Source organism: Zeugodacus cucurbitae, chromosome 4, assembly GCF_028554725.1.
Source record: "Zeugodacus cucurbitae isolate PBARC_wt_2022May chromosome 4, idZeuCucr1.2, whole genome shotgun sequence".
NCBI classification, from domain to species: Eukaryota; Metazoa; Arthropoda; class Insecta; order Diptera; family Tephritidae; genus Zeugodacus; species Zeugodacus cucurbitae.
Window position 1 is genome coordinate 1,155,490 of NC_071669.1, and position 25,414 is coordinate 1,180,903.

The window sequence follows — 25,414 nt, forward strand, 5'->3', positions numbered from 1 at the left end:
CGAAGAGCGCGTTTGAATGCGTCAAAGCAGCGCTCTTCCGCTATCATTTGCGAACTCACCACACACTAAGTCACTACCAAAGTGTGGTGAAAACTGCACTCACGAATTCTTGCTGTTTTGTCACTTTTTTTTAGTATTTTGTGGGCATGGCCACAGCATTATCGGCTCTTCAGCGTAAAAATAAGAATATCACAAATTCACTAAAATTCCCACACTCACCACACTCTTAAGCACCGCTCACTGTGCTTTTGCTTTGTTAGCAGAATTTAGCAAATTTAATCACACTGAATTTTTTGTAATAAAAAACAACAAATGAAAACGAAAATAACAAGAATGGTCCGTGCACATTTGACAGATTGGTATTCGATTGTGTTTTCAAACGCGCCACCGTCACAACACCCCGACTACTGCAATTCGGAATTTTCTGCACGCCCGCAAAGTGGGTTTCCGCGTGTGAAACGCCAAAAAAAAAAAACAAAAAGCAAATTTTGAATTTTAATCACTGTGATTAATTACAACAACAACACACGTACGAAAATGAAAACGAATTTATCACGGATCACATTCACCGAAAGAATACACGTCACATCGCCGCGCGAATCTCTTTACAACTGTCCACAACGCTGGCTGCGGCCACAGTCTCTTCCAACAGCAAGCAAGCAGCAACAGTCTTTTTCACTTCTCACTCGCTTACTGTGTGTGTGCGTGTGTATCTTACGTCTTTATTCAACACTTCGCCTAGTAAGAGGCCCACTTGGCGTCCGCACTGTTTGATAATTGTCGCTTCAACACGGCATCATTGACATCAACTGACTGCTGGCCAAGCGAGAGCGAACGCTCAGACGTGGTAACCGCTGCCGTTGCATGTGCTGCTGCTGCCGCAATCGCAAACTCAACACGAGCTGCCAGCAAGCGAGCCAGTCAAGTCGGGTAGTGCGCAAATAGCTGTTGGAGAACTGGCGCATGTACTGGCGTCCGCATTGGAGCACCCTGTTGCGAGTGGGCGGGCGTAGACACTAAGAAGAGCCACCACGATGTGCGGGTAACCGGTTATGCGGAATCGTGTGGCACCAACCAACTGTGGTGGAAAGTGTCCGCCACAGAGGGTGACCAGCATGGCGAGAAACTGATGCGAAAAGGGAAACGGAAATGACAATAAATTTGAAGTTTGTTTTAATTTTCAAAATATTAAAGTTTCGTGTGTTGATGAGTCACTTAATTTAGAATTTGTTGCAAATAAGTTTAGTACAAACAACAACTGTTGGCAGCACGCAAAGCCAGTCGCACTAATTGATTCATCGCTTAGTTCTTTTCTCTTAGCGTACGTTCTCCATGCTCTGCATGAGTACACATTAATCTCCAAGAAGCTCTGGCTTCGCTGGAATCCAACAAAGAGAACGTAAAGCTGGAGTGCTGTGCAAACATGAAAGTATATCAAAAAGTAGGTGAGTGCCGATTAGTTGAAATTTGAGAAGCCAATCGAAAACAGCTGTTTGAAAGACCACAAAGTAAGTCAATTTTTGATAAGATTTCATTTCGTTACAAAATAAAAATAACATTTCGATAGCGCGCATAGAAAATTTTCAGTTGCAATTATTGCTGTGTCGAAGTCGAAAGTCGCGCGCCCGTCTAAAGTGAGCCACGCGCCGTGAGCTGTGACGAAAGCAAATAGAAAAGTCTTAAATCTTGCAGAAGAAGCGGAGATCATGAGTAAGTCAGCTAAGGCAGCGCCTGAACAGCGCCGCATAGTCTGCGTCGGCATGTGTGTGTTGGACGTAATACATGTGGTGGAGCAGTATCCCGAGGAGGACACCGACAAGCGTTGCCTATCCGGTTATTTGCAGCGCGGCGGCAACGCGTCCAACAATTGCACCGTCTTGCGGCAACTTAGCGCGCCGCAAGTCGAGTTTCTGGGCATGTTGAGTGGTTCGGCGGCCTTTGGATTTCTGCAGGAAGACTGCCGCAAGCGTAATATTCTGATCGAGAATTGTCCGAGCACCGGCATGGATCCACCATTTTCTTCGGTCATACTCAACAAGGCGACCGGTTCGCGCACCATCATACACTCAAATCCCGGATTTCCATCGCTGGAATATGAACACCTCAAGCGACTTGATCTAAAGAACTACAGCTGGGTGCATTTCGAAGGACGCAATCCTGAGTCGGTGCTGAAGTTTATACAGGACATACGTAACTATAATAAGAAATTGACTAACCCAAAAGATCACATACGTATATCCGTTGATTTGGAGAAAATGAAGGAGGAAATACTCGCACTGGGCGAAGCAGCTGATTTTGTGTTTCTGGGCAAAGATTTGGCCATCCACTTGGGCTGCAACGATCCGGCGGCAGCTGTGATGAGTTTATATGACAGATTCAATTCACAGTCTGAATTGGATGACACAAAGCCGGCTATAATATGCCCGTGGGGAGCTGAGGGCGCTGGTTGCGTGGATCCAAATGGCAAATATACGTTTGTGCCATCAAAACCGGTCTCCGAAATAGTGGATTCGCTGGGAGCTGGTGACACCTTCTGCGCTGCCGTTATATATGCATTGCAAAAGCTCCAGAAAAGCTTGCAAGAGGCGGTGCACTTTGGACACGCTGTTGCTGGTTATAAACTGGGGCATCGCGGTTACGATGCCATAAAGGACTTTCATCAAGGCAAATGAGCGCATTTTAAACCGTTAAAACGTGAGCTGCAGTAATCGCCTGCTTTGACAGTCGCATAGAACACAATTAGATTATAAATGGTGACGTTGTAACTCTTCTAATTATAATAAAATCTCTTAAAAATTGCCAAAACTTTGTGCGTCCACTTGTCGGTAGACGCCACTTGTCGACATTTTGCCTTTTCTTCGATTTTAGCGTCAGAAGTTTGACTTCGGGTTTCAACACAATCTGTCACTTACAAATTAAACGCACGAAAAATTTGTGTAAAAACGTTTGCACTCAATCAAATTTATATTTGTATTGCTAAAACTTTTTATTTCTGAATTTCCGATCAAAATTCCAAAGACGTCAAAATGTTTTCCTCAATTAATTTTCTATTTCTGATATCGCTAGCGGTCACCACGTGGATCATACTCTGCTATTTCAAGCAAATCGAACAGCAACGCGAGGACCCCATGACCGTAGAGGTCCACATGAGTAAGTCGCCGGCGCGCAGTTAAAGATAGAGACACAGAGCTGATTTTAGTGCTTTCTCCTTCGCTTTCAGACAACGCATTCGAGGAAACCATGCGGGCGAAAGCCTGTTTCGAGAATTACGACATTTATTTGAACTTTCTCGCCATCTTTGCGTGCATTTACGCGCTGGCAAAGGTGGCAACATTCGCCGAGAATTATGTGGCCCAACAGGTGCACGCCCGTTTCAAACTAGCGAAACTGCCGAACGCCAGGCCTGTGCAGCCAACCACCGTGGAGGAGTTTCGCAACCAGCACGCGCAACTCAACATGCAAATCGATAACTTAGAGAAGGAGAACGCCAAATTGGCGCAGAAAGTGAAGCACCTCGAGCAGAGTAACTTTCTTTTGAGAGTGAAACAGCTCAAGAGTGGCGCCGCAACAACTAGCACCGTTTGTATGCTTGCCGACGCCGGCAATATTCAAATGCCGCAGGAGAATAACAAGACCACTTCGAATGGCATGCTGCATGCGTTCGGCTCTAACGGCGCGGGCAATGTTGTCGTGGGTGGCGTCGGTGTTGCCTGCAATCAGAAGGAAGTCGTGAATGGTGATGGTGCTGTGGAAGGAAAGGAAAGGAACAGCGGTCCATGTTTTGCTGCAACTGGAGGTGTCTTCTGCTATCGGAATGTAATCATACAGGATGATCACTCTCAGCGGACACGTCAGGTATATGTGAATGAGGGCAATGTAAAATTGCAATTTCAAGACTTTAACCAAGAAGGTGACAACATCACGCAGATCTGGCAGAAATATTTGGAAATGCAAAAATATGCGATACAAAAGCCGGCCGCGTCTCATTGTGCAACGGAAGTGGCAAATGCTGTGCCTATTGTTGTATCCACCGAAGAGCTACAAACGATGCAAGGTACCGATCAGCAGAGAGGCAAGCGCCAACCACAACGCACACGACACGCCATCTTGCCACCCACAAGCTCTTCTAGCAAAAATTCAGCCAACTTACACACGACACCGCACACACACACGCATATCCCGCAAACTTCACTCACTTTACCCATACAAATTTACTATAAAAATCTGTTAATCTGTCTATTGTGTTGGTTCTATTGATTTCGAATGGGCCTATAAGATATGTCTGTCCTTCTCACATCTCAATATTTGCAGGATGCATTTTGACAAATTCAAATAATATGGAATAATGAAAAATTGAATCGTCAGCGGCATTTTTTATTTCTGTGAAAAAACTCTTACTGTATTATGTGTTATGCAAAAGATTTGCGTCATATTCATAATTATGTCAGAGCTTTGTTCCAAAAGTCAAGGCACTAACTGAATCCAGCGAAGGTATTGTCGTCATTGTCATCTGGTTCTAAACTGGACTTCAACCGTTCAAATTCGTTGTCCAAAAAAATTGTTGTTATTCGTGTTTTTGAATATTTTTATAAAATGTTTTTAAAAAAAATGTAAATTTTTATGTGAAAATACATTGTATGTATATGTTTGTAAGCACATGTAATTCAGATTGTTATCATTTCACTCTTAAATTCATAAATTAAACAAAACAACGCAAAAATTAAAATGCAAATGAAAATTTTATAAATTTCAATTAAAATCCGTTAAAAACAGTACTTTACGCAACACAGTTTCGCTTTATTTGAGTGTTGCCATTTTCCGCAATGTTATTGGCAGCACTGACAAATTGACAACTGCAGTCAGCTGCTATTTTGGCCTGTATATATAAACGCATTAACTTTAACAGATTTCAGTCCACTTTCAGTAACAAACTAATATAAAAATTTTTAATTTTGCGTGAAAAGTTAATAACAACAGCAAAATGGGTAAAGGTTTCAACAATTACATGTGTAAGAAGTTCTTTCACCCCGCCTCCAGAGACAATCTAAAACGGGTAAGACCTTGGCTTAATACTAAACGTATAAACGCGTATTTGCTTTATAACTTGCATATTCCATTTATTTGTTGCTTATTTCACAAGTGTTATATTGTTATTGTTGTTTTCTAGGTATGGATGGCGGAACAGCAAGCGGAGGCTTACAAGAAGAAACAGGAGGAGCTTCGCACACAGTACGAGAAGGAGCAAAATCTGCATGAAAACAAGGCTATGCTGAGCAAAGACAGCAAAGATAAGCTGAGCGTTAATTTTATGTACGAGCCACCACCGGGTGTGCGCAAAGAACGTGAAAAGGACGCAACCGAACCAGAGTACAAGTTTGAGTGGCAGCGTAAGTTTAATGCGCCACGTGAATCATATTGCAAAGGTGACACCGAGATACGTGATCAGCCTTTCGGTATACAGGTGCGCAATGTGCGCTGCATAAAATGTCACAAATGGGGTCATATCAATACCGATAAAGAGTGTAGTATGTATAGCATTTCGATGAGCGAAGCGCGCAAACTGCATTCCGAAGCTGAAGCCAGTGAGATGATGGCCAAAAATGTGCTCGAAGAACAGATGAAAGAAGATGGGCTGGTAATGAAAAAATCCGCAATGGAACTACAGAATATCAAGCAAGTTCATCAGCAACACAGATTGGTGCCTAGTGATGATGAGGGGAGTGAAACGAAAGGAAACGCGCCTGAAGGAAACACTGAATTGGCATTTCTAAAATCACTGAGCAAGGAACAAAAGTTGGAGTTGTTAAAAAAGCTGGAAAAGATTGAAAAGCTAAAGAAGAAAAAAGAAAAGCGAGTGTTGAAAAAGGAGAAGTCACATAAAAGTAAGAAGGACAAGAAATCAAAGAAAAAACGTTCAAAGAAGTCGAGCAGCAGCAGCGGAAATTACACAGATGAAAGTGACGAAGAGGAACACAACGCCTACAAAAGAAGACATAATTCAGAGAAAAAGAAATCAAAGTTGGATAAGAAAAAAAGCGAGCGTAGTGATTCAACGGATGAGTCCCAGTCCTCCAGCAGTTCGTCTAGTTCTGATTCGGAAACTGAGGAAATAGTGAAAGACACACGAAAGGGACGTCGCAGTCTCTCCCGCGATGATCGAAGGAAAGACTCCAAAACATCTCTGGAAAGAAACCGAGAGCGGGACCGTCCACACAATGAAGACCGACAGTCTAGCCGTTATTCACGCAGGGAGCGGAGTCCCTCAAGAGATCGCAAAGAAAGACGTAACTCTAGAGATCAACGAAATCGCAGTCGTTCCAGAGACAGAGACAGTCGGCGTACTAAGAATGACCGACGTGATCGAAGCCGATCAAGGGATAGACGACATTAGTGCAGTCGTTAATAAAGTGGATAGTATAATGCAAATGTATTTCAAATTGTGTAATGCAAGCTATTGTAAAACATAAATATATGCGTGAAGATAATGATAATGACTTGCAAGTATTTTGTACATGTTTTAATGAATGAAATGCTAAATTTATTAATATGTTAGTTGTGTCCAAATATAATTATCTGAATCCTAGTAATAAATTCAGTTCCTGACGGCTGTGGTAGTGCTCGAACCAGCGGAGACACAAAAGTCGGTACCGTGATTTCCAGAGTCGCGTGGCACATTCTTTAAAAGAATATTTGAAATATTTGCATGAATACGGAAATTTTAAGTAGTTACCTTAACTTGAATGTGGCTCTTGAGCATTGCGGCACGCAAAATGGACATACGCAGACGTCTTTGATACTCTCTACCCATGCTTATAGCACGCTCGAATGTGTTGTTACGCTGATCTGCCTCCTTGGCGCATAGTATTTTGTTCTGAGAATCGATACGCGCCTGAATTTGACCGTCGAGTATCAGTTGCATAACTTCGTTCTCCAAAGCCGGTACACTGCGATTGAAGGCAGTTGCCATTTTCCGCATATCGGCCGATAAGTAAGGGCTAAAGTATTGAATCAGTGCACGATTCCGAATTTTTGTGTAGAGCGTATTTACGTGGGGAGCTATGTACATGTCGAGCAATAAATTGTCGCGAATCTCATCGAGTAGTTTTAGGCAGGATGCGTATTTGGATTCGTAGAATTTGAATATAATGTCACGAAGCTGAGGTTCCAATTCCAAAAACAGCTTAAACGAGCTTGAGGATATTACATTCTTCTGCAATTCTTGACGATCGAAAGTGGCTAGGGCACAGAGCCCACCATACATAGCTACATTGTTTTGTGAGAGCATCTCCGGGAACTCACAGTGATCGAAGCTGGCTTGCAAAAATTTCTTTGCCGCCGATTTATATTTTTTTGTCTGCAGTTCTGCGAGACCAGCTGCGCATTTGAGACGTGTGGCAACGGACTGCAAAGCACGCTTATTGAATAATTTATATTTGTGTATAAAATACATTATTTACATACCAAATTGGCTTCTTTCGGACCTTCCATAAAATCGGGTGTACTCTCCGCTTTATTTACATAACTAAGCACATGAGCCCAGTTTTGTAAGTACAACGACACCTTGATTACGTTCAAACACATATTGATAACATGTTTACCACTAGTGCAATAGTCGCGTGCGCGTGAATAACATTTCAGAGCGTTCGTCAGATCCCCACAGCTTAAGTAGTGATCGCCCAAGTCGTCGTGACCGCGTCGTATACTCTCCTTGATGGAATTTGATTTGTAATTCTTTAAATCCGAGTCTAATTTCTCCAAATTGAATGCAGCTTGTTTACTCTTCGTTTCCACCCAATTGCTGTCGAAAATGGGCAAGTCTAGTGCATCTGCACCAGCACCGACTCCAGCTGGCGCACCTGATTGTGCAGCAACATCGGGTAATCCGGCAGCGCCACCCTGTCCGGAACCACTAGGTGCGCCAACATTTAACTCTAAGAGCTTTTTGTGCAGTGATTGGTACATGCTAACATTGTAAGTGGTCATTACATGCTTTATAGCCATTTTCAGTGCCTCCAAACGTAGTGTTGGGCATACATCGGCGACAAATTTTAGACGATACAATGTCGCCAAGCCCGTATAAGAATTAGCATATACCTCGAGATCAAGAGATGGGTTCTCAACAATAAGCTGGTGCTCCTCGTTGTTATCATTGTCCTCTATGGGCGCGTCCACCTGCATTGGTTCGATAGCATTCTTTTGTGGGCGAGCGAAAACAACGGTCAGAGGGTGCAGTACAACAAAGAAACAATGACGTTCAGTTAATCGACTATTCATTCGATATAGTGAGTAGCACTCACCTGTATTAATGGTCCCTGTACTAATGGCCCCGGCATCAGCGACATATTCTTTTGATAGAAATTATTTAATCACCTATTTACGCCTCTATAAACAATTACAAATGTAATTTCAGAATTTTATCTCCTTTAACGCCTGAATTTCACCAATCACTTGCACACAGCCGGTTTTGACAGTAATTTCGCTTGCTAAGTTTTAAACAACTTTGCCAGATCTAGGAAATGCATTATTGTCAAAAACACAGCCGTTTTATTTCAAAAGAAGAAAGTGCCGTCAAGAAATTTACATAAAAGTTATTAATCTATAATAACTTTTTAAATTACATTTGTATTTAGCCAAAGTATAGGAGACTGGTAATTACATTTTTCAAAAAGTAATTATAGGAACTTATTCTGTTCGAAACATTATTGTGACTGGTTAGTTTTGAAAAGAAGTTGTTGCATTTACCACATGTTCCATGAATAAACATCAGCCGGTGATTTGTAGTAACTTAGTTTTAACAAATTAATACGTTTATAAGTGCAATTAAACATAAATAACATGAGCGAAGTGACTATCGAAAGTAAAGAAAAATGTCCAGACGCACCACATGAAACTGAGCAAGAATGTACGGTTGAAAAAATTGTGGAGAAATCACTTGATGAAACTGCGAAGGATGAGAATTCAACTGATGCGACAAATGACGAGTTTAATTACTTAAAACGTAGTGAATTTACCTCTGAAATCTATAAGATTGAAGTACGGAATTTGGGTTATTTTGGAATAGGGGTGAGAATCTCTGACAACTTTTTATTTATTTTTAAGTTAAACATATTTTATCTCATACTCAGGAATTCAAGAAGCTTTTGAAGTCCAAGCTGAATCTGAACGTGACTAAAATTAAATCACCGCTTCGTAAAGAATTCGCATTTGTATGTTTTCGTAGTGAAGAAGATCAACAACGCGCTATTGAAACTCTGAATGGGTATAAATGGAAGGGAAAAGTTTTGCAAGCTGCTGTAAGTAACAACGATGATAAATGTAAACCGTACCATTTAACAAACCTAATGTTATTCTCCAATAGGCGGCTAAAGCATCTGCGGATCCCTTGCAGAAGCGTCGAAATGAAAACGCACAGCGTGAGGAAAAAGAAAGCCAACCTAAACGACAACGCACCTCTGCTGATGCGATCTGCCCGTACGCTGCTTTTCCCTATGAAGAACAGCTGCAAAAGAAAACTAGTGAAATGGAGGAGCTTCTAAAAAAATTCACAAATAAATTACGTCACACTAATCAGGCTGCTAAGAAGCAATTGAACGAATTCAAATTTAACGGTGTTAAAGCGTCGCCACAGATAAATGGATACCGCAACAAAAATGAGTTCACTGTTGGAAAAAATTCGTCGGGCGATATAGTGGTTGGCTTTCGTTTGGGAAGCTATGCTGATGGGTCGGTAGAGGTTTCAGAAATTCAAGACTTACCACATATACCCGACTCAGCTAAATGGGCAGCTTCAAGCTTTCAACAGTTCGTTAGGAATTCCAATTTTCTGCCCTTCAATCCGGAAGATAATTCTGGGCATATTCGTCAGTTGATGGTGCGCACATCTGCACATACAGGCGAGATAATGTTGGTTGCCGGTGTTTATTCCTCGAATATGAACGAAACTGAATTGGCAGCTTTGAAGCAGAACTTGAAGGAATACTATGATACCTGTACCGATGAGGCAAAAGGATTCAAATGCACATCTTTGTATTACCAAGATGTGAAGCATCGCGAAGCCGGTCAAACGATCTCTCCTATAGAGCATATTTCTGGTAGCACCCACAACACCGATACAATTCATAATTTAGCCTTCAAGATAAGCCCGCTTGCTTTCTTTCAAATAAATACGCAGGGTGCCGAAGTTCTCTATGATAAGGCCATCGAGTTGGCAGCACCTCAACCGCATTCCACTGTACTAGATATTTGCTGTGGTACTGGCACGATAGCGCTAGCATTCGCTAAACATTGCAAACAAGTACTTGGTGTAGAAATTATACCGGAAGCAATTAAGGATGCCGAATTCAATGCAGCGGCCAACTCTATTGAAAATTGCAAATTTTTTGCTGGTAACGCTGACGATTACATACAATCGATGGTGCGTGAAGTGGTTTACGGTAATGCACCTGGAGCGCCGTTGGACCTGATTGCTGTGGTGGATCCACCGAGAGCTGGACTACGTAAGTATTTTTATTTGGATACTCGAGAGTAATGAATTACAACATTTCTTATTCTTATTTCAGATAATAGATCCATTGCAGCAATACGCGCCGCAACAGCAATAAAGCGTTTGGTGTACATTTCTTGTAATCCAGTACATGCACAACGCAATTGGATTGAACTGGGTCGACCCGAGTCGAAACAATATAAAGGCGATCCCTTCTTTCCGAAAACCGCAATTGCAGTAGATATGTTCCCACATACTACACACACCGAACTGGTAATTCTATTTGAACGTGCAACACAACCAGACGGTGAAGAGGAGAATAAAGAGACAACAAACGCTGAAACTATCAAAGATACAACACCTGAAGAAAAGGGAAATGCAGCAGATATTGAAGCCAATAAGAGTTAACATTGTTTGGTTGGCTTGACATTTATAAACGTTCATATATATTTACATACCAATAATCTATGTATATATGTATAACACAATTTAATAGTTTAACCATTTATATGAAAATAAAACAAACGCAATGTTTTAATACATTTTAAAAAATTTGTTTTTTTTTAATTTGAATGCCGATTTAACTGATACCGCATGACGTATACGTTATAGAATTACTGCAATTCACAGTAGAGTACTTGTCAGTCGACTTCTTAATAAAAGTTGTGACTGCCAAACAATTTAAAATTGTTTATGATTCATGTCAATTCTGACGGACGAATATTTTCTATTTCAGTAAAAAAATACTTATCGGCATTATCTGGTTTGGTTAAAATTACTCCTCCATCCCACCACATGTCAGGCACAATATAAACGAAATAAATAAAAAAATTAAATAAAAAATTTAACAAATTTCAAAATTACAAATTTGCATTTAGCTGGTTTAAGGTATTCTAAATTTAAAATTGACCGTCCAAAAATATAACAAATTAGATACAAATTAGCAATTTCCCCAACACTACTTCCATAATCGTGAACGGATTTCATGCAACAGCAAGAAGCAGTATTATCAGCTGTCCACAATTTGTACGTATTTATGATATCCAAAGAATTCAGGAAAATAATTCTAGGGCAAGTTTATTTAAAAGTAAGAATTTGGATGCTTCCTTTGAAATAATTAAAGAAATAAACCAACCAAGAACGGAAAATGTACGAAGAGGCTGGTCTTCATCGCTTTGGCACAACTTTGCCAGTACTTGACGAAGGTAATTCCTAGCACATATTTTATGTTTTTATTGCTTACATGTATTTTATTCTAGATTCCGTACCCTCGAAGAAACCAATACGTTTGGAAGATCAAATAGTGACTGATGAGAATGGCAAGCGTCGTTTCCATGGTGCTTTTACCGGTGGTTTTAGCGCGGGTTACTGGAATACTGTTGGCTCACAAGAAGGTTGGACGCCTGCGACATTTAAAAGTTCGCGCAGCGAAAAGGCAACACAACGTCTGCAGCAACGACCTGATGATTTTATGGACGATGAAGATCGTGGTGAATTCGGTATTGCGCCACAGCGTCTCCAAACACGTGCGGAATATACGTCGTTTGAGCCTGAGCAAAGTCGTAAGCGTAAGTTAATGGCTACCCATAGTGGGCCAATTCCTGGAAAACCCGTGTTAGAACAGCTACTTGTATCACAAGATGTCAAGATTGGTGAGCGTATTTTAAAAAGAATGGGTTGGCGCCCAGGGCAAGGTATTGGACCGCGACAAACCCGCAGTGAAAAGAAATCAGCGCGTAGCAGAAACCAACGTGAAATGTACGTTATGCAGCAATATGGCTACCAACCGAGTGCAGCTGCCGCAAAGTCACCAGAGCAATCCGATGACGCTGCTGGCGAGACGGAGAGCTCAGATGAAGAAACTGATAAAATTACATTTGCACCTGATGATTACGAACCGTATGTGTGTACAGCAAAAAAGGATCGTTTTGGTTTGGGTTACCAAGGCGGCTTGAGTCGAGATCCTGTGCTTTCTAGCACTAAGGGCGTAGCCTCAAATAATAGACACATAAATTTCTTTGAACCTGCGCTGGAAGCAATCGGTAAAAATAATAAGAAAATATCATTTAAAGGACAAGCATTTGGTGTAGGTGCATTGGAGGACGAAGATGAAGACATATACGCCAGAGATGATATGTCTCGTTACGATTTTTCCTTGGAAGACCGTAAGCCGCAAAAAAATAAAGTCGTAATTGCGCAGGATCAGCTTGTCGTTGATGGATTTTTGGCGTCTAAAAATCCAATACGTTTGAAAAAGCCCGAAAATATTGTTGTTCCTGCTAGCTTTATGCCACGCAATTGGGCCGAGCGAAAAAGTCGTTTCCAGCCCATAGATGCGAAAAAGGCTGAGGAGTTAGAATCGTATTTCAAAAAAGTTGAACAGAAAAATCGATTGAACCCAGACGAACGTGCTGAACTACTGGGTGAAGCGCCGCAAATCGATGAAAAGCCCTCTTCCAGCAGACACGCTAGAGAAGAGCAAACACCCAATCAAGATCACAGCAAGGCTAATCTCTCACAACCTGCCTTTCAAGAAACAAATCCCGCCCGCATTGAAGGTGGTTACGACAAAACGGCTCAGAAAACAAGGTTCATGTTGGGATCTTTGGAGCAGAATGATCGTTTCACTCACGCAAGTGACATCGAAAAGGACATCTCTTCGGTCAATAGTAGTGAATTTGCGGGAATGGTCAAACAAGCGTACGACAAATCAAAAGTCGGTTCCTTGACAAACATGTTTAAGCCGTTTATGCATGATGAGCAAAAACAACGACGCTATGAGGAATTTCTCTTAGCCGAAGTCAAAACCGAGGAGGAGATTACGTGTTTTTTGAACCGAATACAACCGGTGCATTTGAACGAATGGGATCGCGAAATGGAAAAGAAGGAGTTTATACAGGCTAGCAAAATCTTTAAGCCGCTAGATGGACTGATGTCACAACGGTTAGTATGCGTACAATAATAATTGGGTTTCGTCAAATCTTACTCAATCTTATCTTATCTCCATATCTTCCATTTTAAATTACAGTTTTGTCTCGGAGGCTAATATCGAAGTGGATCGAAAGTCTTCCGAAGCATCTGCAAACATTATTAGTAGCCCGAAGAAAATTACGCTCGAGCGTTCAAGATCAATGTGGAAACCACACTCTTTACTATGCAAGAGATATAATATTGCTGAACCCTTCGGCGGGCATATGGAAGAAGAGAAACGACCTGTCAGTACTTCGAAGCTGTCCGTTTTCGATTATCTGGAGGATTGTTTGCACAAAAAATCTGATTTCAAGACACCAGTTATCGTGCCAATGAAAATACCCGAGATTAAACCAATACTGAAGCACACAAAGTGCGAAAAGGAAAAGGAAAAGGAGAAAACATCGAACTCAAAGTCTGCAACTTCCGTTTCAACATGCACTGTTTCAACAATGACTTCGTGCAGTCCAAGTTCTTCGCTTTCCAACACTTCTATAATGGTTGTCGATCAATTGAAAAGTGCACATACGAGTTCAAAACGCGCTAAAGAGGACGGTACGAAAGTTGGGCGTCCTGCAGCCAAGACCGATTTGGAAAAGCTCTCGGCCGAATCAGTTTCGAAACCGTCCTATGAGAAATTGGAGCTCTACAAAGCCATTTTTGATGATAGCAGTGACGAAGAAGGTGCAGAACAATACGAAGTGACTGTTATCACCAAAGAAGGCGAGTATACTGACGGTGGCACAGTAAAGAGAGCTGAACAACTCAACTTACTGCGTAACACATCACCGCCTCGTGGTATATTTAGTGCTTTACTATCCATGAAAGACCGTGAGAAGACACCTGAAAGGACAGATTGTAACTCAATTGACTTGGAGGAGAAATCGTCGCCCTCCATTATGGTTTCTGAAATGGGTCTGATACCGTCTGCTGCGAGACCTATCAATACCACCAAATTTCAATTCAAACGGCCCACAAGCATATCTTCCAAGACATCAGTAAATTCAGCTTCAACGGCGTCTACAAAGTTATCGTTAAACGAAGATTCAACAATGAAGAGGTCTACGAAAGGAGAAAGCCCTGCGAAAAAGTCAAGAAGCGAACGACTTCAGGAACCCGCCACTGTAACTTTCAATCTACCAAGCAGTTCATCGGCTTTGGAGAACGATGTCTATGGTCCACAATTGCCACAAAACACGCGCACTCAAGCCACCAACAACGCTGTGGACCAAATGAACAAGGTGGTTGAAGAAAAGATGATACGGTTCCTCGTGCAGCGTGCCAAGAATTCCCGCCAACTTGATAATGAAGGCTGGGTGGAGAAGAAGGTACACAAGATTTTGAAAACTTCAACGCGAAGTTCCAGCAGCAGCAGTAGCAGCGATGAGGATACCTCCAGCTCTAGAAGTGAACGCAATGCGCACAAAAAGAAAAGCAAAAAGAGCAAAAGTCACAAGAAATCGAAGAAAAAGTCTAAGGAGAAACGACCAAAGAAATCTAAGAAGAATAAGGATAAATAGTTAGGTTATTATTTAAATGTATTCCGACTTGTATATATTTACATATATAAAAATTGCAAAACTGCAAACTCATAATAAATTAACTAAACTCTATTGAATTTATGCGATGCAGTGTATTTCTTCAACAAATGGCTCAGTATTTTCAAATTTCTAGTTATTGATTTCTAAAGCCTGCGCTTTAATGGTAAGACGAGAGCCAAGAAACTTAGAATTCAAACACTCGAGAATTCAGTACTTCAGGGCCCCTATTCTGTACCTCGATTCGAAAGTATACGAGAATTCAGGTCTTCAGTTCGACCGTCTGAACTGCAGGACCTAAAAAGAGTAACGGCTGTCCTCGCTAAACGTATCAAGGGACCAACGAATTGTACAAAAGCCGAGCCAACTCAACTGTCTCACATAACTCAGCGCTTCGGTAACAGGCGATTGCGGTTTGATTTGTCTCCGTGGCTTTGCATTAAAGACACACGCATACACATACTCGCATACCTGCAAAAAAACGAGCACAGAAGATTGTAAACGATCACTTGACGCGTTGCGCTTAGGCTAACCAACTCTTCAGCCGACCAACTCTCTGCGACTCTCTTGCACGCAACCACCTTTGCAGACCAATTGGACCCAGTTAGGCAGTCAGCTCAGTTGGTAAGCCATTTTGAGCGCCGAATTCAGTTGTGTTTTACGGGTATCCACGAGCGGTTCGGTTTTTCAGACGAACTGGCGCATGTTGGACGGCAGCGAAACGACGACGCCGACGACCACGACGACGGCGAGACGGTGAAAAGGTGGCGAAGACGACGAGACGCGGCAGTGCGACGGCGCAGTGTACCGTGGCGCTACGAATTGTGTGCAAAGTGTAGAAATAAATGAAATAGTAATAATAATTTTCGTGTGTGAAACAAAAGAGCGACGAAGAAGGGAGCAACATACCATTTGTAGGCAACTGAGTTGTTGGCCCAAAAAAAAAAAAAAGAAAGACTCAACGAATCTTTGAATTTACGGTGCAGAAAAAGCAAAATCACCAAAGAATCTTATTATTTTGTGCGAAAAGGTAAAAAGTGTGGAGCCAAGTGTCAGCTCAGCAGCTCACCAGCTCTATTAGCTAATTGAAAAGTTTTTATGAATGCATGGCATTCGGTGGTGGCTTGTTGCTTGTTGCAAAAATGCTTACGTTAAAAGTGAAAATGTGTGCACAGTGCACAGTCGAAAAGCGAAGCAATAAAAAGTGCATACACCGTGCGGAGCGGTGAGCGTGTAGGCAAATGGAGAAAATCGTGCGATCGTGCGATTAAACCAGTTGGCAGTTGACGGCGCGGACGCGGACTCAAATGCAAAGGCAGACTCTAAGCCGAAACGTCAGTTGCCAGGTTTCGCACTCGTATTGTTTTTGTTGTAATTTTTTGTTGTTGCTTTTTTATATTTGTTTTTTAGTTACAAAGTTTGTGTGTTTACACGGTTATTCGAAGTTTAGAGTGCGCTAGATCGCCCAAAACGTACTCGAAAAGTGCCATTTAGAATAGAGCATTGAAATTTTTAAAGTCTAAAATCGACAATCCACCAGTTGAACACTGAAAACGAGGCAACAACTGTGCGGTGTGTGTTGAGAGGTGCGATGATCGATAAAAAAACATTCGACAGCCATTCGCCATATGTGGAAACTGCCAGCAGCAGTGACGTTGTTTTGCCAACTTGGCGTTGCGAATGTGAAGTGCGAAGAATTCAAACTAAACTCGTTTGTTATTGTTATTGTTGTTTTAGTTAATTAAATTGTTGTTGTCAGGTAGTCAGTCAGCCAGCTTTAGCAGTTAAACAGCTGCTCGCAGCCGGCGCAACAGTTGTGCGGTGACTCCAAGTGACTGCTGTACGCCCCCGCACGAGAGTTGTGCGATTCTTGTATAATCAAGCGGAAAACATTGGAAATTACAACAACAAAAGTGTAGTGAAATGCCAAAAACAACCTCACCTTTCGCCCAGAAACGCTTAACTGACGTTTTCCAGCAAATAAAATCGACGGAAAATTATTGGCGCATAAAATTATAGAATTTGTAAACGAACTCCAGCCGACATGAGAAATACCACGGAGCATAAACGAGGAAAAAGCAAATAAATTATATACAAAAGAGATTGCGTGTGTGAAACCCACTAATGTTGAGTTAAAACAGTAAAAATATAGTGAAAAAGTGGAGTTGTGTAGATCTAGAATGTTTTCAAAAGCCAACATAAATAAATCAAAAACATAAATGGCAATAAAAACGGCGTTCGTCTGAGATAGAAGAGGCTAGAGAGAGCAGGAGGCACGAAGAACTGTAGTGTAATTAATAATAAGTAGACACCTACTTAATGCATATAATAACAATAATGCTTCACTAAACACGCTTAGAACAACAACAACAAAAACAACAACAGTAACAACAACAATATGAAATGAATAAGAACACTCAGCAGATGAAGCTTGTTTAAGAGTAGAAATACAGAAATTTAAGTTTTTTCTTTACTTTGTTTTGCTAGAGTTCTAGTGAGATCATGCTTGTGCTTCTGCTAGCATTCTACTTACTCTTTTGTTTTTTGTAGCGTATACAGTTAAATTTACATTGGTCTACAAAAAAGAAAACTGGTTGTTGACTAAGCGGGGAAAATATAAGTAAAAATATGAAATAAGTTTGAAAATTTAAGGCTATAAAAGTCGCTAGATTATGCTAACGAGTGGCTAAACTTGGATTAATACAATTGGTTCTCACTTACTAACCAAGTATTTCAAGTTCAGTCTTCTATTTCACAAGATTTCAGATACTATCGCGGGTTTCTTGAAGTCGAAAATACATATTTTTAGTCTCTGATAACGAAACCAAGACGTGACTTGGCTCTGACACTTGTTCTAGGCTCTAGAAACTAATCAGTCCTATTACATATATATATATATTTGGCGTAGGAACCGCTTTAAGCGATTATAGCCTAATCAGACCTATTAAAAAACAAAAATCCACAGTTATAGTACTTTTGCTGAGAGTCCAACTGGGGATCTTGGGTTTCAATGAAGTAGTCAGTGAGGTAGAAAGTCTCATTGACTGTTTTGATCATGATCTCTTGTAAAAACTTCGAGAGGTTGGGATGATATTATACAAGCGAAGTGTTATTAGCCCAAAAAGTGATATATCTTCCACCAAAATTTGACTATAGTGGTACAAAACATATTTTCTACCGATTTTGTATTACCAAAACGTTTCGAAAATAAAGTTTCTATAGACAAAAAAAATAATGAAATTTGCATCGACTCTTTTCTCAGCTGTTGAGTGTTGCTTCAAGTTGTTGGCTAAACAGTTCCAACAAAAAAAGATATAAAAAAGAAGAAACTTAGAGCAAAGCGCACCGCTGCCAGCTGAAGATCTTTTTGCAGCTCTTTCTCACGCTACCGCTCTCATCAGAGCGCGCTCCAAGCAGACGAGTACCTGGGTTTGTAAGTCGGTTGGTCGTCAATGAACCATGCTGCCGGAACTCTCTGCTGCACTCGTGTTTGCGCTGTTGAAACGTAATATCGTAAAATTAATGGCATAACGTTATGTTTACGGCGCTCTTAGTGTACCAAAGTGTACACAATAGGCAGATTCATGTAACATACCAACACGTAGAAACACTGCCTCAATAAATATATATGTATGTATGTATATCCAGGTGTATATTTTAAGCGCATAGGGCCAACTTGCCCGTTGCATGCCAAATGGTACGCTGTCCGTCCGTTTAATTTACTTCACTTTCATATTTGATTTTTACAGACATTTTCCGTTTGCGAGTATTTGCCATGCCTTGCCTTTCGCTCTGAGCCGCGCTTTCTCAACAGTCTCATAGCTCACTTTGCGCTCCTCAACGCAGTTTATTCCCATTTTTTATTTATTTACTTCTTTGAGCCGTTGTCCGTTGCCGCAGTGGAAAATAAACAATCTCAACAGGTAGTTGACGCGAAGCGCTCATGAACTCGCAAACACAAACACTCACACACACACACACATAGCGACATGTATGACGAATGCGGCTGAAGTGAAGTGTCTGCTCGAGCGTGTCTTTCGTGTCTTCTGCGGCTCCACCTGCTGCTAGCGCACAATGTTTGGCTTTGTTTGAACATTTCGCGTCTGCCTATGACAGCTTGCGTCTATTTTTATACATTTTTCACATGAAATCTACCGAAAATACTTACTGGCGGACGACCTTTCTGCGTCCGCGAGTCTTCTTCTGCTCGAGCCCAGTTTTGGTTGTCGGCAATTCAACAGCAATTCATCAGTCAGTAGCGCAGCGTGTGTCAATAGCTGCTTCAAAGCCGCACAATGGCTTTTGGCATTGTCACCATTGCGACTGGGAGCCGTCGGAGACCGTCTTTGAGCTCAGAGTCGATTAACTGTTGGCGAATTCCATTCCATTGATTGTCGTGCCAATTGCGATTTGCTGTTGGATTTTATTGTTTTAATCTGCGTGTGTTGTGGTAGTAGTATGGAAAAGTGGGGAAAAGTAACTGTACTCTTACTGGTACAAGTAATTGTGTCGATTGTGTAAAGAAAACGGCTTAATTAGAAAATAAGTAGTTGCACGTAGTGACCAAAAGTAGCTGACAGGCAATCATTGAAAACTGTACTGCCAATATTTTCCCAGCATTTAAGCTTTCTCTTGTGTTTTTGTAATTGCAAGTGATAAACAAATTATTGAAAGTTTATGATTTGTAGCATAAAATCTGATTTTCATGCTTTTACAATTTCGGTAATAAATATTTTTCACGCTGTGCAAGAGTAAATATCAGTACTGGTACTAAACCTACTTTATTAGTGTGGTTCGATATGCGGATATTAAGCAATGGATAGATCTTTGTGCAAATCTAAAAATACTTAGTAAAGCTCAAATGAAAAAGTCATTAAAAGAGAAGCCATTGATTCCGATCGTTCAGTTTGTATGGCAGCTATATGATATAGTGAACCGATCTGAACAATTTTTTCGGAGATTAAATTATTTCTATGAGCAATAACTCACACCTAATTTCGTGAAGATATGTAGTAAAATACGGAAGTTTTCCATACAAGCCCTTGATTCCGATCGTTCAGTTTGTATGGCAGCTATATGCTATAGTGAACCGATCTGAACAATTTTTTCGGAGATTAAATTATTTCTATGATCTATAACTCACACCAAATTTCGAGAAGATATGTAGTAAAATGCGGAAGTTTTCCATACAAGCCCTTGATTCCGATCGTTCAGTTTGTATGGCAGCTATATGATATAGTGGTCCGATATCGGCAGTTCCGACAAATGAGCAGCTTCTTGAAAAGAAAATAACATCTGCAAAATTCCAAAACGATATCTTAAAAACTGAAGGACTAGTTCGTATATATACAGACAGCCAGACAGACAGGCAGACGGACGGACATGGCTAAATCGACTCAGTTCAACATACTGATCATTTATAAATATACTTTATAGGGCCTCCGACGCTTCCTTCTGGGTGTTACAAACTTCGTGACAAACTTAAAATACCCTGTTCAGGGTATAAATATGGTTGAACTTCCATAACTCACACTTCAATAACTCGAACTTCTGTATAACTCGAACTCTTGAGTTGACAATAGAAGTAAAATTTCATACAAATTTCCTTCTGTAACTCAGAAGTCTTTCTAACTCGAAGTTTTGTTATGGATCATTATTCATATATGAGTATAACCTTTCTGATCTCATTCCTCCAAATGAGATCAACCCTTTCAGAAAATCGGTTAGATTTAAAAAAAAAACGTATAGATCGGAGATTTACTACACAAAAATAAGCATAAATTTGTAGGAAAGGGATCTAAATAGCTTACTCCAGATAATTAGAATAGAATTATATTAAAATTTACTTTGAAGCATCAGAGAAGACAGTTTGAAGTTACAAAATTTGCTTTCAAAATCGAAATATTTACTTTTCACTTAATCGATTACTTTTATAGGGTATTAAAACCTCACTTTTCCTTCATTTGGCATTTCCTACTGCGTGAATTTCAGATATTTTCTATTAGGTCTACAACTTTGCTTCCCCCGTTTTTTTTTTTGTAAATTTAAGTTTTTTTTTATAAAAATCGGTTCCAAATGTCGATGTTACAAATGTTGATGAGCCTCAGCCGCACTATTCTTGGAATTAATAAAGAAAAGCTAAATTTCCCGCAAATGTCGAGAATTCGGCTCAAAAAGTGACATTTTCAGTTGAGAATAAGTTTGGTAGGCAAACAGATCTCTACATATATTTTGTTGGGTTAACGTTGACACAAATGTCCAAGATCGATATAAAACGATTTAATCGATTTAATCGACCAGTGCTTGACCCTAGAGACATCTATTGTAAAACGGCGGTAGCAAAGACCTAATAATTTGGAGTTACACAATTTGTACCACCCTAATGTTCGATTTTCCAGCGTAACTTTTAAATTCGAAACCAAACAGAAATATTGATGTTTTGCAACTACCGTTAGTGCAGTAAGCGCTTTTACCATAATTTTTAATTTTAGTCATTACTCGAGTGTTTGAACAAGAAAATGAGAGAAATGTTATGCTAGCCCACATGCCAGAAAAAGAGATTGCCGAGCAGAAAAAGTAGTCAAGTCAATTATGCAGCGAACGCCAACGAGATCGGCTCGAACGGCTAGGAAAGCCAATATTGGTAGATATTCGTATAAATATAAATATTTGTGTGTACTATATATATATTAAAAGTTGCACGCGCAGCAATGTTTGCTGACGGCTGCGATACGTCAAGCGATCAATGTGCGAAGAATGCGGAAAGCGCGATGTGGTTCGCTGTGGAATTTCAGCTTTGACCATTTCGGTCGGTTGTTGGCCACTTTTCGACGGTAAATACGGTAGCGGCGAGAGTCTGCGGTTGATTTCTGCAAACATTTACAACCGTTAAATGATGAAATAATAATGATGAAATGATAATGTTGAAAATTATGTGACAAATATTGCTCTTTCAGTTGCAGAAATCAGTTTGGGAAATCATAAAGAATGAAGAAAGTGGTGTTTTTCAAAAAAATTGTGTGTTCAATATAGCAAAGAAATGAAAAAGTGTGTGCTCGTGAAATAGCTAACGGAAAAAACCTGCGTGATTCGTGTTGTGTTAACAGCGTCGGATCACGGCGCATGCGCGGCGTACAAATTGGCCAACGCGATTTTAATCGTAAAGTTTTCTTTGTCGATTAACTGATTGTGCGAACATTCCATACTAAACACCATAAGTATTTCGCCAGGCAATGCGGCAGTCAGCCAGCTAGCCATTTTAACAGTTCAACAGCGTACGTAGCAGTAAGCATGCGCGGCGGCGGCGGCCATTGGTGATTGCGTGTAAAAGTAAGTGTTGAAGGAAATGAAATGTGCAGAAAATAGCAAAAATCAAATACGAAATTTCTTGTGAAAAGTGTGTGAATGTGAATGAAAATAACAAAAACAAAAGCAACAACAAAAATAAAAAAAATATATCCAAAAAAGGAAAAAACTGCAAATGTTGCTTGTTGTATGTGAGTGCACGCACGTGATTAGTGTTAGTTTATTCAACAACAACAAAAAATATAAAAAATAACAACAACAACAACTCGTGTAGATAGTGTTCCAAATCTAAAATTGCTAAAAACCACAAACGCATAGAAAGTCCATTGCTTAGCAGACAGCAACAACAATTTCAACTCACGCAACTTGTACTAATTACATAGCAACAAAATACATATAAACATTTACAACAACACGCATTACAATTGCATTTATTTGTGTTGCTTGTGGTCAACGGTAGTTGCTGCTGCAACTTTTCAAAATGTGGCCGCGACGACGGCGTTCGCTCTGTTTGTTGCAAGTTGTTCCGGAAATTGAAAAATCTGCTGTTGCGCATGCGCACGAAAACGACAACATCAACAACAACAACAATAAAAATATTGCGTGTACTTGGCCACAACTGGCACATCAGTAATGAGTCAAAATGTTGCCGATAGTTTGGTGAGTAGAAATATGAAAAAAATTGAAAAAAAATATTTAAAATTATTATTTGACAAATAACAGGAAAATGAGGTTATACATATATACATAATAAGAAAGTAAATGCTCTATATATACATGTATGTAAACACAAATCCATATTTTTACCCTGAACAGGATATATTAAGTTTGTAACACCCAGCAGGAAGCGTCGGAGGTCCTATAAAGTATATATATAAATGATCAGTATGTTGAACTGAGTCGATTTAGCCATGTCCGTCAGTCTGTCTGTCTGTATATATACGAACTAGTCCTTCAGTTTTTAAGATATCGTTTTGAAATTTTGCAGATGTTATTTTCTCTTCAGGAAGCTGCTCATTTGTCGGAACTGCCGATATCGGACCACTATATCATATAGCTGCCATACAAACTGAACGATCGGAATCAAGGGCTTGTATGGAAAACTTCCGCATTTTACTGCATATCATCACGAAATTTGGTGTGAGTTATTGCTCATAGAAATAATTTAATCTCCGAAAAAATTGTTCAGATCGGTTCACTATATCATATAGCTGCCATACAAACTGAACGATCGGAATCAAGGGCTTGTATGGAAAACTTCCGCATTTTACTACATATCTTCACGAAATTTGGTGTGAGTTATTTTTCACACAAATAATTTAATCTCCCAAAAAATTGTTCAGATCGGTTCACTATAGCATATAGCTGCCATACAAACCAAACGATCGGATTCAATGGCTTGTATGGAAATTTTTCGCATTTGACGTGGTATCTTCACGAAATTTAACATGGATTACTGCTTAAGAAGAAATTGTTCAGATCGGTTAACTATATAGCCTTAATGTTTCTAGCAAACAACCCGGCTAAAAAGAATTAGTAAAATGTTTTCTTTTTTTACTTACTTTTTCTTACGTCTTTAGATTTGTTTAAACACATAGTTACTAAAAGAAATGCATCTGTGAAGGGTATATTAGCTTCGGTACAGCCGAAGTTAACGTTTTTTCTTGTTTTAATTGCCATTAATCGCCGCGCACCTCCCCCCATTGCCTAAAATTTTCTGCGCTCGATTTACAACTGATCTCATTTTCTATTTATTCATCGATTCTTTGCTTGATTTGGTTTTTAGCATTGCCATTGTTCGCTCTTCTCGGTCCCTGCCTTTTTTGTATGCGTCTGCAAACTGTTTTAGTATCATTCGCCGTTTAGCACATTTTTGGCGATTTTATTGAAGCCAAGCTTAAATTGAAGCTTTTGTTGCCCAAATCACACGCCTTCCAGTCATTTGCTATTCAAACACTTTGGGTTTAGACGAAAATTAGTAAGATTTCTCTTTTATGTATTATAGTAAACACCGCAACGCTGATGAGTTTCTTCTGTTGTAGGGCGTGCTATTGATCTGCGCCAAATTGATTAGACACACACCACCAATAAAAGTAAGACATTGCACACGAGTTTATGAAATCCCAAAGCGACATGAAATGTATTAAATGACGCGCGACCGATTTGTGCGCATGAAAAGCGCCGAAAATAGAAATTTGAAAAATTAGAAAAAATATTAATAAATAGAAAAATTTTACTTTTAATGTCAGCACTATTCATATAAATAAATTTAGTAAATTTTCTCAATTGATTTAATTTTTTAATTAATTTTTTTTTTAATTTTTCCTTTTCCTCCACTTTCATTTTCCACTCTAAATAAACTGTCATAGCTCAGTGTTAATAAAATAAATATGATTATATGCATTAATAACAGTTTAATAAATTCAATTTTCATTTAATTGAATGCTCTCTCAGCGACACTTTCGCTGTCGCCCTTTCTCACTGGCGATGCCGTAATCAATTAATTTCATTTTTCCATGTTGCAGTGCAATTAATAACGAATTAGTCGAGTCGAGTGTCACAACAACGCTCACAATTGCATGGCAATCACTCGCTGCAATCGATTGCAACAAAGCTACAACAACAACTATTGAATAGTAATTGCATTAATAGAGTTTGTAGAGATTTGTAATTAAAAGAAATTAGCTAGCACTTGGGACTTGATTACTCTAATAGGATTTATTGCAGCAGTAATTTGACGCTTATATTTCATAAAATATATATAATAGAGAAATTAAAAAGTGTGTATTAAATAATAATAGTAATTGATAAGAAAATTAATTAGTTCATTAAGCATGAATTAAATTTAAAAAATTAATAATTAATTGAGTTAATGAAACAATTAAAATTAAAGTTTTATTTATATTTTTACTTTGTTAAATATTATATATTAAATTAATTAGTCTCATAGCCACAATAATAGGTTTACTGAAAAATAAATAAATAAATTTAATAGAATTTGAAAAAAAAAATTTAAAAAAAATTAGTTATCATTTCTTGTTGTTGTTGAAAAAAATATAAACAACTAAGGAAGGGCTAAGTTCGGGTGTGACCGAACATTTTATACTCTCGTAATTTA

The 25,414-nt window shown here is 39.6% G+C and overlaps 7 protein-coding genes across 13 annotated transcripts in view; 5 read left to right on the forward strand and 2 right to left on the reverse strand.

Moving 5' to 3' along the window:
- The window catches only part of LOC105215858 (receptor-type guanylate cyclase Gyc76C), a 99,100-nt gene extending 97,957 nt beyond the window's left edge, over nt 1-1,143 (reverse strand). The window contains exon 1 of the mRNA XM_029044047.2: nt 220-1,143. The gene's annotated coding sequence lies outside the window, so the exon portion shown is untranslated. The remainder of the gene's footprint in view (nt 1-219) is intronic.
- A 99-nt stretch (nt 1,144-1,242) lies between these two features.
- On the forward strand, nt 1,243-2,843 carry LOC105216489 (ketohexokinase-like). Its single transcript, XM_054229261.1, has one exon. The coding sequence runs from the start codon at nt 1,707-1,709 to the stop codon at nt 2,670-2,672; it is 966 nt and encodes a 321-aa protein (XP_054085236.1). The 5' UTR covers nt 1,243-1,706; the 3' UTR covers nt 2,673-2,843.
- A 37-nt stretch (nt 2,844-2,880) lies between these two features.
- LOC105216354 (uncharacterized) lies at nt 2,881-4,658 on the forward strand. Of its 4 annotated transcripts, XM_029044395.2 has the most exons (4): nt 2,881-3,150; nt 3,221-3,855; nt 3,928-4,054; nt 4,312-4,658. In XM_029044395.2, the coding sequence occupies exons 1-4, from the start codon at nt 3,027-3,029 to the stop codon at nt 4,344-4,346; spliced, it is 921 nt and encodes a 306-aa protein (XP_028900228.1). In that variant the 5' UTR covers nt 2,881-3,026; the 3' UTR covers nt 4,347-4,658. The 4 variants fall into 4 exon arrangements, with proteins under 4 accessions (XP_028900228.1, XP_028900179.1, XP_011189225.1 ...); XM_029044346.2 differs by having other exon boundaries at nt 3,221-4,054; XM_011190923.3 differs by lacking the exon at nt 4,312-4,658 and having other exon boundaries at nt 3,928-4,305.
- Nucleotides 4,659-4,810: 152 nt separating this feature from the next.
- LOC105216273 (uncharacterized) lies at nt 4,811-15,075 on the forward strand. Its single transcript, XM_029038332.2, has 11 exons — nt 4,811-5,053; nt 5,168-6,390; nt 6,452-6,456; nt 7,770-7,913; nt 8,816-9,063; nt 9,126-9,293; nt 9,359-10,496; nt 10,560-10,886; nt 11,623-11,688; nt 11,743-13,426; nt 13,512-15,075. Exons 1-11 carry the CDS (start codon nt 4,982-4,984, stop codon nt 14,971-14,973), a joined length of 6,537 nt encoding a protein of 2,178 aa, XP_028894165.1. The 5' UTR covers nt 4,811-4,981; the 3' UTR covers nt 14,974-15,075.
- On the reverse strand, nt 6,503-11,091 carry LOC105216185 (COP9 signalosome complex subunit 1b). The gene is made up of 5 exons (XM_011190604.3): nt 10,942-11,091; nt 8,298-8,509; nt 7,462-8,193; nt 6,731-7,402; nt 6,503-6,676 (listed from the first exon to the last, which is right to left on the reverse strand). The coding sequence occupies exons 2-5, from the start codon at nt 8,340-8,342 to the stop codon at nt 6,593-6,595; spliced, it is 1,533 nt and encodes a 510-aa protein (XP_011188906.1). The 5' UTR covers nt 8,343-8,509; nt 10,942-11,091; the 3' UTR covers nt 6,503-6,592.
- Nucleotides 8,715-11,025, forward strand: LOC105216119 (tRNA (uracil-5-)-methyltransferase homolog A). The gene is made up of 4 exons (XM_011190481.3): nt 8,715-9,063; nt 9,126-9,293; nt 9,359-10,496; nt 10,560-11,025. Exons 1-4 carry the CDS (start codon nt 8,836-8,838, stop codon nt 10,889-10,891), a joined length of 1,866 nt encoding a protein of 621 aa, XP_011188783.1. The 5' UTR covers nt 8,715-8,835; the 3' UTR covers nt 10,892-11,025.
- A 550-nt stretch (nt 15,076-15,625) lies between the features above and the next one.
- LOC105216623 (ral guanine nucleotide dissociation stimulator-like 1) overlaps nt 15,626-25,414 on the forward strand; it is a 39,775-nt gene continuing 29,986 nt past the window's right edge. Inside the window, exons 1-3 of one of the 4 annotated variants that reach the window (XM_054229258.1) lie at nt 15,626-16,021; nt 21,483-21,824; nt 21,948-22,956. In XM_054229258.1, the coding sequence (XP_054085233.1) occupies nt 22,930-22,956 (27 nt within the window). In that variant the 5' untranslated portion in view covers nt 15,626-16,021; nt 21,483-21,824; nt 21,948-22,929. Of the gene's footprint in view, nt 16,022-16,781; nt 17,277-21,482; nt 21,825-21,947; nt 22,957-25,414 lie in introns of those variants that run through there. The other 3 variants (XM_054229259.1, XM_029038201.2, XM_029038276.2) reach the window with 3 other exon arrangements.

What these genes read in the sequence shown, in the direction of transcription:
- LOC105216185 (XM_011190604.3), bottom strand. Translation starts at nt 8,342, where the DNA reads ATGTCGCTGATGCCGGGGCCATTAGTACAGGGACCATTAATACAG. An exon ending in GTCCGAAAGAAGCCAATTTG is followed by an intron (nt 7,403 to 7,461) that starts GTATGTAAATAA and finishes CGTGCTTTGCAG; the next exon opens with TCCGTTGCCACACGTCTCAA. An exon ending in AGAGCCACATTCAAGTTAAG is followed by an intron (nt 6,677 to 6,730) that starts GTAACTACTTAA and finishes ATTCTTTTAAAG; the next exon opens with AATGTGCCACGCGACTCTGG.
- LOC105216119 (XM_011190481.3), top strand. Translation starts at nt 8,836, where the DNA reads ATGAGCGAAGTGACTATCGAAAGTAAAGAAAAATGTCCAGACGCACCA. An exon ending in GAAAAGTTTTGCAAGCTGCT is followed by an intron (nt 9,294 to 9,358) that starts GTAAGTAACAAC and finishes ATTCTCCAATAG; the next exon opens with GCGGCTAAAGCATCTGCGGA. An exon ending in TCCACCGAGAGCTGGACTAC is followed by an intron (nt 10,497 to 10,559) that starts GTAAGTATTTTT and finishes TTCTTATTTCAG; the next exon opens with ATAATAGATCCATTGCAGCA.
- LOC105216489 (XM_054229261.1), top strand. Translation starts at nt 1,707, where the DNA reads ATGAGTAAGTCAGCTAAGGCAGCGCCTGAACAGCGCCGCATAGTCTGC.
- LOC105216354 (XM_011190845.3), top strand. Translation starts at nt 3,027, where the DNA reads ATGTTTTCCTCAATTAATTTTCTATTTCTGATATCGCTAGCGGTCACC. An exon ending in GACCGTAGAGGTCCACATGA is followed by an intron (nt 3,151 to 3,220) that starts GTAAGTCGCCGG and finishes CTTCGCTTTCAG; the next exon opens with ACAACGCATTCGAGGAAACC.
- LOC105216273 (XM_029038332.2), top strand. Translation starts at nt 4,982, where the DNA reads ATGGGTAAAGGTTTCAACAATTACATGTGTAAGAAGTTCTTTCACCCC. An exon ending in ACCCTGTCCGGAACCACTAG is followed by an intron (nt 7,914 to 8,815) that starts GTGCGCCAACAT and finishes TACGTTTATAAG; the next exon opens with TGCAATTAAACATAAATAAC. An exon ending in TGGGTTATTTTGGAATAGGG is followed by an intron (nt 9,064 to 9,125) that starts GTGAGAATCTCT and finishes TCTCATACTCAG; the next exon opens with GAATTCAAGAAGCTTTTGAA.